The 9,563-nt window shown below is 54.0% G+C and overlaps 4 protein-coding genes across 4 annotated transcripts; 3 read left to right on the forward strand and 1 right to left on the reverse strand.

Annotated features, from left to right (window-relative positions):
- Positions 1-205: 205 nt before the first annotated feature.
- On the forward strand, positions 206-2,373 carry WHR41_07728 (uncharacterized protein; the record flags this gene model as incomplete). The annotated part of the gene is made up of 2 exons (XM_069376332.1): positions 206-936; positions 995-2,373. The coding sequence occupies exons 1-2, from the start codon at positions 558-560 to the stop codon at positions 2,371-2,373; spliced, it is 1,758 nt and encodes a 585-aa protein (XP_069226631.1). The 5' UTR covers positions 206-557.
- Positions 2,374-2,897: 524 nt separating this feature from the next.
- Positions 2,898-4,927, forward strand: WHR41_07729 (uncharacterized protein; the record flags this gene model as incomplete). Its single annotated transcript, XM_069376333.1, has 4 exons — positions 2,898-3,143; positions 3,201-3,631; positions 3,686-4,733; positions 4,790-4,927. The coding sequence occupies 4 exons, from the start codon at positions 2,898-2,900 to the stop codon at positions 4,841-4,843; spliced, it is 1,779 nt and encodes a 592-aa protein (XP_069226632.1). The 3' UTR covers positions 4,844-4,927.
- Positions 4,928-5,176: 249 nt separating this feature from the next.
- Positions 5,177-9,563, reverse strand: WHR41_07730 (uncharacterized protein; the record flags this gene model as incomplete). Its single annotated transcript, XM_069376334.1, has 5 exons — positions 9,306-9,563; positions 7,068-9,162; positions 6,893-7,012; positions 6,624-6,840; positions 5,177-6,562 (listed from the first exon to the last, which is right to left on the reverse strand). The coding sequence occupies exons 2-5, from the start codon at positions 7,100-7,102 to the stop codon at positions 5,177-5,179; spliced, it is 1,758 nt and encodes a 585-aa protein (XP_069226691.1). The 5' UTR covers positions 7,103-9,162; positions 9,306-9,563.
- WHR41_07731 (uncharacterized protein) lies at positions 8,362-9,435 on the forward strand (the record flags this gene model as incomplete). The annotated part of the gene is made up of 5 exons (XM_069376335.1): positions 8,362-8,590; positions 8,645-8,795; positions 8,854-9,123; positions 9,178-9,236; positions 9,296-9,435. The coding sequence occupies 5 exons, from the start codon at positions 8,362-8,364 to the stop codon at positions 9,433-9,435; spliced, it is 849 nt and encodes a 282-aa protein (XP_069226690.1).

The following is a 9,563-nucleotide window of genomic DNA, read 5'->3' on the forward strand; positions in this document are numbered from 1 at the left end:
AATCGCGTACGAAGCACCAATTGCTCAAAATCACGCGTCTTGCACCCGAATGCCGATCTGTGACGATCATCTTCCGGGAGCTTGTCAACGCCATTCAAACACACACCGGAGTCCGGCCCTTTGATAACCCCAACCCCGCTTACCACCCCGCAAGATGGTCCCTGTCGCAGCTCCAGCTATAATTTAGAGTTATTTCCGCGACTCCACGGGGTACAAACCCTATCGTGACGTCGTCAAACATCCAGAACGTCGTCGTGTTGATCTGCGCGTGCCACCAATATTTGGCTCGCTTGCGAATGCCTCGATACGGTTTGCGAGCATAGACAGCGGGGTTGAATGGACGTCCGGATCGAAAGCATCCCACACCCGGTGCAGTCCACAGTCTCAGCCGATATGGCCATCAGATAGTCGACCACCACGGATTGTGTGAGGCTCGCTGGTCGAACACGCCATTCCATAGCAGAAAGCTGCTCCTACTCGGAAACCCCTAACGATCACCTGCTCGAAGGAATACCACCCGTGAAGCATTTCGACAATAACCCAGAGCGAGAACGACCATGGCCTCCGAAATGGTGAAGAGCGAGGACGACCGTCCGCCGTCCATTTTGTACGGGCCGACTACACCTGTGCCGTTGCAGATGCCATTCGGCGACCTACTGGATTATCATGTCGAAGTTCGCGGAGACCGACCTGCAGTGATCTCCCACCCGCAAGGTCTGACGCTCTCATGGCGGCAGCTGAGCGACAGAAGTATCAAGATGGCAAGCGCGCTGGCGAAAGATGGCGTTGGCAAGGGTAGCTTGGTCGCTATTTCGCTGGGAAGCAGGGCGGAATACTTCGAGACCTTTTTCGCATGCGCCAGGCTCGGGGCGGCGCTGGTGATGCTCAATTATGCCTACGCAGAATCAGAGATGCTGGCTCTGTTGAAGGTCGTCTGTGAGTAGGAACCTCTTTGCGAATGCGACAGCTAGAACAATGGCTAACAGCGCAATAGCTCCCAAGGTCATGGTGGCATCGCCTGGCTTCACGTTCTACGACAACACGAAAGTCCTACCCAAGATCGCCGACCAGGTCCCCTCGATTGTCAAATTTGTGATTATGGACGACCTCGAAGGCAAATACAAACTCACCGCTCCACTCGCGCGACACATTCATTACGAGGACTACTTGAGACCATACTCGCCGCTCGACAAGGCCGCATTACCAAAGGTCAAAGTCTCACCGCACGACATGGTCAACGTCCAATTCACCTCTGGCAGCACCGGCCTTCCGAAACCTGTCGCACTTTCGCACTACAACATCATGAACTGTGGGCGGAACATCTGGCAGCAAACAAGAATGACAGCCGATGACAAGATCTGTCTCCCTGTACCCCTCTTCCACTCTTTTGGCATGATCGTGGGCATCAGCAGTAGCACCGTCGCAGGATCTGCGCTCGTCTTGCCGCACGAGATATTCAACGTGAAGAAGACATTGGAGTGCATTCAAAGGTACAAGTGCACTGCCATATACGGCGTCCCGACCATGTTCATCACCGAAATGGCGGACAAGACGTTCAAGGATACCGATCGCTCGACCATCAAATTTGGCATTATAGCAGGAGCTGCCATGCCGCCCGAGCTGCTCAAGCGCATCACTTCTGCTTTTCCGTTACCTCGACTATACACTTGCTGGGGCATGACTGAGCTCAGCTCGTTCGCAACTATGATGCACGAGACGGACACTTTCGAGAAACGCACCACTACCGCAGGCAGGCTCTTCCCCAATTTTGTCGCGAAGGTTGTACAGCCCAATACCGGGAAGGTCGTGCCTTGGGGCGAGAAGGGAGAATTCGTCGTCAGTGGATACGGACAGATGTCTGAATACCTTCACCATAAGAAGAAGACAGATGAAGCATTGCGAAAACACGAAGAGGATTTGCTGCCCGGCGGCGTCGGCGCGCTCGACGACGGCGGTCTGAGAACATGGATGCACACCGGTGACGAGGGATTTTTCGATGCAGAGGGCTACTTCATCATCTCCGGCCGCATCAAGGACTTGGTGATCCGTGGCGGTGAAAACATTTCGCCCATGGAGATCGAAGACCGCTTGATCGAGCACGAAGCAATCATACAGGCCCAGATCATTGGCGTGCCTGACGATCGATACGGTGAAGAGCTCGGCGCTTTCCTCGAGCTAAAGGAAGGCAGTTCTCGTCCCAGCGACGACGAGCTGCGGGCCTTCGTGAGGGAAAAATTGGCGAGATTCAAAGCGCCACGATACCTCTGGTGGCTTGGTGATAAGGGCGGGAAAGTCCCCAATGAATGGCCAAAGACAGCGAGCGGCAAGGTCTCGAAGCCAGACTTGAGGAAACTGCTCAAGAGTCTGCTCTAGATAAGCGCAACAGACGAAATCTGCGATATACACTTGTTTCCCGATCCGTCTTGACATGTACACGCCAACAAAGCCACACCGCCGGGAACAATGTGGTCGAACGCCCCTTGCCCAACATGTCTACAAGCTCAGATCGCGGGTCCCTGCCGTTGAAGCGGCTATCGTTTCCATACCTGTCAGAAGGGTTCATGCGGGGTTGAAAGCATATTTCCCCCATGAGGGTTACAACTTACCTCTGTCCCTCCGCAGATCGTCGGGGATAACCATCGTTTACCGAGCCCATGGCTCTGCATGGCCACTCCCTCTGACCGAACGCCACTTACGTTCGCCACGAGGATGAACTGGCCCGACAGCACGTTCAGAGCTAGTTATTCCCAAGTTTCGACGCCAGTCCGAGACCGGCACAGCGAAAGCTCACCTCGGTGCAAGCTGAGGGAAAAGTCGCCTGTAGTACACTAACACTCGCCTCGTTGTGAGCGCTTCACACAGTCGTTCGCTGTCCACAGTATTGCGCCATCTTCATCATGCCTACCGGTGCCCAAATCATTGCTCAGGCGCTGCACGACCTCGGTGTTCAGGTCATCTTTGGCGTGCCTGGACTCCCTGTCACCGATATTGGACAGCAAGGTCTGAATCTCGGCATTCGATTCATCAGCTTTCGCAATGAACAGGCAGCTGCCTACGCCGCGACGGCATATGGCTATCTCACTGGAAAGCCAGGCGTCTGCATTTCTGTGGGTGGACCGGGCGTCTTCCATGTAATGGCTGGTGTATGTTGGATCCTGACAAGCTTTCTTTACGGGTGTATCAGTAATGACGTTTAAAAGATCCCTCATGCCGCAGCCAATTCATGGCCACTCTTGGTGTTGAGCGGCGCCACCGAGACACACAATGCCGGCAAGGACGCTTTCCAAGACGTCGACGCCATCTCACTCCTGACACCACATGCGAAACTGGCCGTCCGACCTCCGTCGGCAGACATGATCCCCAAATTTATCAAGGATGCATACCGTGCTGCATACTTCGGCCGACCCGGGCCGGCATATGTTGACCTGCCCGCAAACTTGATCCTGGGGTCATACGACATTGGCAAGCCGAAGCTGTTACGCTTGACTGAAGCTCCAATATCGGTACCGCCGGAACGCAAATTGATCGATGTCGCAAACACAATCAGACTGGCTAGATCCCCCCTTGTTGTATTGGGCAAGGGAGCGGCATACGCGAGGGCTGAGGGTCCGATCAGGGCACTCATCGAGCGGTAAGTCTCACCCGGACTAGTGTGGACAAAGTACATTTCTAACGGGAGCATTAGCACACATATTCCTTTCGTACCTACACCAATGGGCAAGGGAATCGTCGCCGACTCCAGCCCATACAATTACTCCGCCGCCCGATCCACAGCTTTGAAAGAAGCTGACGTCGTTCTCGTCCTGGGAGCCAAGCTGAATTGGATTTTATCATTCGGCCTTCCACCCAAATGGAACGCCAAAGCAAAGATCATTCAAGTAGACATATCCGCTGAAGAGCTGGGCAAGAACGGTGGAGACCCCACATTGAGTCTTCTGGGTGATGTTGGAGCTACCGTCGAGCAGCTTTTGTCCCATCTAGGCAATTGGCAATGGCAAGGCGAGAAAACCCAATTCCTGCGCAACCTTCAAGTCGCTCAGTCCAAGAACACTCAAAAGGCAGCCAAAAAGGCAGCCGTCGTGAAGTCACCCATGATGTTCGAACAAGCCTTTGACATCATCAAAAAGACACTGGATGGTCTTTCGAGCCCTTCGGACGGCGACATCGTCTACGTGTCCGAAGGTGCGAACGCAATGGATATCTCCCGCTCGATCTTCACTATGGAACACCCCAGAATACGTCTGGATGCCGGTACATATGCCACGATGGGCGTCGGTCTCGGCTATGCGGTCGCCGCGTATGCCGCATACAACTTTCCTCAACCAGAAGGATCCGCTGGCACACACAGCAAAAAGAAGATCGTGTGCATCGAAGGCGACAGCGCTTTCGGCTTCTCAGGCATGGAAGTTGAGACGATGGCGCGCTTCAATATGGACGTGCTGATCTTCGTCATGAACAACAACGGCTTGTACCGTGGCGACACCGATTCCGCTGAGACTTACCGTTCGAGGCGAGAGAACACTATCGCCGGCACGACGACCACTGGCAATGGTCTTACTGCGTGGTCACTCGGCTATCAGACAAACTACCACAAGATCGCTGAGATGGCGGGTGGTATCGGAATCGAAGCCCGCACGCCCGAGGAGCTGAAGAAAGCGACGGAAGCGGGCTTCAAGGCGAGGGTACCCGTGGTCGTGAATGTGATTATCAACTCGAATAGCGACCTCCCCATGGTATGTTGCTTTCGCTCAAGACGTAGTTTGACGTACAAATTGCTGACTGTGAACAGGACTTCTCTTGGCTGGACATGATACCACCTGACCAGGCTAAGCCTAAGCTGTGATGCGGCATGTCGTAGATATACCCACGTAATGAGTGTACATATCAGAACACTTCAGTATCGGAATCTCCCTATCAGCGATGTCAATCGTGACTACCTCGGCATCCGACAAGGAAGCCACATTCCCCTCACTCAAACCTGAATGTTGGACAATTTTGTGAGACGGCGGTCCAAGCAAGTTAGCACGACTGAGATCACTTAGAGGTATCATTGAGATTGTGTGAAATCGTAATATAAAGTAATCATAATTCTTGTGGATTCGGCTAATATTGACGGAATATAAGTGAACATGATAACTTGATGAACCAACTCCTTCGTCAACTACCAATCAACCAATTACAGACGGGCGTTCATGCTGCCAGCAGAGTGCTTGTTCTGAGCAATGATGAACTCAGCCGCCTTCTCAGCAATACCATAAGCAGGCATTTGAGTGTGACCGCTCATGAGCAGCGGCATAATACTGCAGTCGACGACGCGTAGGCCCTTGACGCCACGAACATTGAGGTACTTGTCGACGACGGCCATAGGGTCATCGTCCTGTCCGAGCTTGCAGGTTCCGCCAGGGTGGTATGAGGTCGAAGCGTACTTCTGCACGTGGTCGTGCCAATCCGCGTTGGTCTTGTTCTTGTGGTGCGTCGCACCAGGCGGCCAGGCGCCGGATATGACGTCTTTGGTGCCGAGACCCTCCATCACGACTTCGTTGCCGAAGCGCACGCCCTCGGACAGCATGAGCAAATCGCGCTTGTCGGAGAGGTAGCGTGGGTCGGCGAATGGAGGCTCGAAGGGATCCTTGCTCTTGATGGTTACGTAGCCACGAGAGCGCTGACCGCAGAGGAAGACGCACATCGAGAGAGCGAACTGGCCGGGGCCCGGATTGTCAGTGTACTCACCAGGCCCACCGTAGCAGACGGTATTGAAAAACTCGCAGTTGGGCTGAGATTCAGTGAGGCCCATGGGGTCACGGCCAGGCTCACGCTCGAGGTTGCGCCACTCAGGCACCTCCTTGTCAAGGCGGTCGTTCAGGCGAGCGAAACCGAAAGCGCCGAACGGGAAGGTGGCGAGCCAGCCCGTCCTCTTCTCTTGCCACTCTTTGAGTCCATTTTCCCAAGCGTTCGGATCATGATTGACACGAGGGTCGTCGGTAAGACCCGGTTTGTTGACCTCGTAATAGGTGAAAATGAGCTGGTGGTCCTGCAAATTCTTGCCGACACCAGGAAGGTCGACCTGAACTGGAATACCCAGCTTCTCGAGATCCTCGCGAGGGCCAATTCCGGAGCGAAGGAGCATGGAGGGAGAGTTGTAGGTGCCGCCCGCAAGCAAGACTTCCTTCGAAGCTGACGCGGTGTATCTCTTGCCGCTGTTATCAAGGAACTCGACGCCGGTGGCGCGAAGGTCTCCGTTCGCGTCACGCTCAAGGACCACCTTGTCGACGGTCATATCGCACATAATGGTGACGTTCTTCCTTTCTTGGCTCTTGGTAACATAATCGGCAGCCGTTGTCCTGGATCCTTTGTATGTACTTCTCATGGCGTGGCCACAGCCGTTGGCTGTCTCGCCAGTGCTGAACATATCCGGCCTATATGGAAGGCCCTTGGACTGGAAAGACTCAAAGAAGCAGTCGGCGATCGGGTAGACAGGCGCAGGCTCGATGCTAAGTGGGCCGTTGGTGCCATGAGCAGATGGGTCGTGAGGGAACCAATCTTGGGCGTGAAATGTCTCCGCCTGAAGTGAATAATGTCAGAATGTGTAACCACAAGCCTTGGCCAGCTACGCGTGAACGTACCTTCCTCATTGCGCGAAACATCTCCTCGCCACTCCACTCCGGGAAACCCCAGTCATCGTAGTCTTGCTTGACACCGCGAATGCAAATTGTGCCATTGGAACCACTGCTGCCACCTAGGAATCGCCCGCGCGGAAGTCGACATTCCTTGCCCTTCAAACCGGGCTGAGGCGGGGAGACAATGTTCCAATCAAGAGGTCCGAAGTGGCACTTTGTCCAACTTTCCGCATGTCAGTACGAGGAAAACTGCTGGAGGTCAGAGTGATACGTACGCTCCGGGCATTTGGATGTTATCCACATTTGCGCTCGCAGAGCCTGCTTCGAGCAAAAGGATCGTCGCATTTGGATCCTCTGAAAGACGACCCGCAACCACAGGGCCGCAGGTTCCGCCACTATCGCGCAGGGTCAGTGTCTGAAGGCCATCGTTCACCTGCTTGATTTCCCTACCCAGCAATAATGTAGTCAAATGTCTTCGCCGCCATCGTAGATATATGCCGTTTGCCGCAATGCCGTGAAATAGAAAAGTTCTAAGTCAACAGCTTGTCGGAAATGTAGTCCAGCTCTACAACGCCAGGGTCCTCCTCATGTGGCTTTCTACATATATCCGTCCAGATGTCGGGCCCAGCCCGAGAGCTCGATCCTCCAGACGCACACGCAGCTGCCCGAATCGAGAACTCCCGTGCCCAGCTGCTAGCTGTACTATGGCGTAATCGAGTCTCCCGTTTGTACGAGAGAGTCAGCGATTGCTATGGCCGTAGCTTTCGTAAATCTACCCCTCTCGTGCATTGCGGTGCGGCGATCTGGACCAGAAATATGGCGATGAGTGATGCCAGTGGCTGGCGACTGAGAGGTCATGGTTATTCCCGGTGGAGGTACCACTGCTTTACCCCAGATTTGCACGCGACATACCAGTTTCAGAGAATGGGTTGCAGACCTAGATTCGTGACAGGACGACGTCCGTTTAGAGTTCCTGCAATCCGGGGCCCCACTGCCGCAATGGCTGCAGATCCGTTAGTGAGCCTGTGACCAGAACATGGTCCCAGACACCCGGTAATTCCCATCGACACGGGCGCCTAGAGGAGGGGAAACGCCAAAGAGGTCCAGAACATCGTGATTAGATAGCTCGGTCAATGCAGCCAAGCGAAGTGGCTGCCATGTGGAAACGTGGGAACAGCCACGACGTCGACAAGGGACAATAGGATTGCTGCCACACTGTCGCGGTTTAGTCGGTGAGTAGTGCCAAAGCTACTCCTCTTCCCTTGTGCGCATGTTTGCACACGGAAATCTTCGACCGATGATCGTATCAAGCTATCGAAAGCGAGGCGATCCAATTCCCGGAGCGGCTACACTTACCTCTGGGCAGGACTCAGGTCCGCCTTCGTAGCTGCATAACATCTCACTGCCTATTGTTCGATCGATCCAAGCACTCGGTGTCTCTCGCAATCGGCCGTCGTTGCGCCATGCCGCACCGGGCATAAGATCATCGAGTGCGGACGCCGGCAGGGTCGCAATAAACCTACGTTTGCCCAGCCTTATCCAGCTCGTCGGAAAGGAGGTGTCCGGTCACGTTCATAGGTGTACGTGACTTGTCTTCAACAACAGTTAAATCATCGCGCAGATCTGCTTTTCCTTCTGCATCGAAAGGGTTGTCCAGAGGAGTTCCCCTCTTTCTACCGACTTCAAACATTTTTCCTTTTGTCTCTCCACCTCCATCTCCAACAGGCGCATTGGCGATTCAACCATGGCCGACCATGACAACAAAGTAGATGCTTCGCATCTTGAGCATAGAGCGTCTTCGACCGACGCCGACCGCATTGAAGCGATCACGCACCAGCACCGCGTAGATGATGACCGAGCCGAGGAGGCCAAAGGTCGAAATGCCGACAAGTATGAGAAGAAGTATTGGCTCTCGGTCAACTACATCGGAACGCTTTTTGCCATTGGCGTTGCCTTCATGGGCGGCATCGGAGGTGCGTAAACGCAACTCATTGTGTGGCCCGCAGATTGCTCACGTATACTTGCAGGTTACGGTCTGATTGCACCCATTTTGACGCAAATCAATGAAGACATTGGACCGTCTCCCAACATCCTTTGGGTCTCACTCGCCAACATCGTGCTTGGTGCGATCGTGTTCTTGATGGTCGGGCAGCTTTCTGATATTTTCGGCCGCAGATGGTAAGCGATCTCGATGGTGACGGCAGTGATTGCGAACCTTCAACTAACACTGTCCCAGGTTCTTCATTATCGGCTCTGTCATTGGCCTGATCGGCAGCATCATCGGCGCTGTTGCGCAAAATGTCAACACGCTCATCGTGAGCCAGGTGTTCATCGGTATCGCCGTTGGATTCCAGCAATCGTTCTTCTGGGTCGTGTCTGAGATCGTTCCGATGAAATGGCGTTACATCGCCAACTCTTACTGCTATCTCATGACAACCCCCACGAGTCCGTTGGCAGCAAGAGTGGCCTACTCCTTCATGACGTACCCCGGTACTTGGCGCAACTCGTTAGTAATCCTTCAGCGTCTCGCGGCGAGCCTGCGTTGCTAATGATGTGTCAGCTTCTATTTCCTCATCGCCATCAATGTCACCAGTATCTTCTCGTGGTACTTCTTTTACCGTAAGTATCCCCGCTTGTACCAAGACATTGTCGCCCATACTGACCACGGCCTCTCATAGACCCACCCACCTTCAGTATGCTTCACCGCAAGAAGCTTGCGAGGGACCTCTTCTTCAACTTTGACTGGATTGGACTTGCCCTCTTCAGCGGTGGTCTCGCCGTGTTTATCTTCGGTCTCAATTGGGGTGGCGTTCTGTAAGTTTCCACATACTGCGGTCCTCGAACACACAGTGATGTTGTTGGGTCGGTTCTTATTGGTGCGGTGCTGGTTTGGTTGGTGCTGGCTGGTGCTGGTTCGACTTGATCTGTAAGTGGTTGGTAGTGGTT

The sequence above is a fragment of the Cladosporium halotolerans genome (genome assembly GCF_011745625.1).
Source record: "Cladosporium halotolerans strain TM138-S3 chromosome Unknown Sca34, whole genome shotgun sequence".
Classification (NCBI taxonomy): Eukaryota; Fungi; Ascomycota; class Dothideomycetes; order Cladosporiales; family Cladosporiaceae; genus Cladosporium; species Cladosporium halotolerans.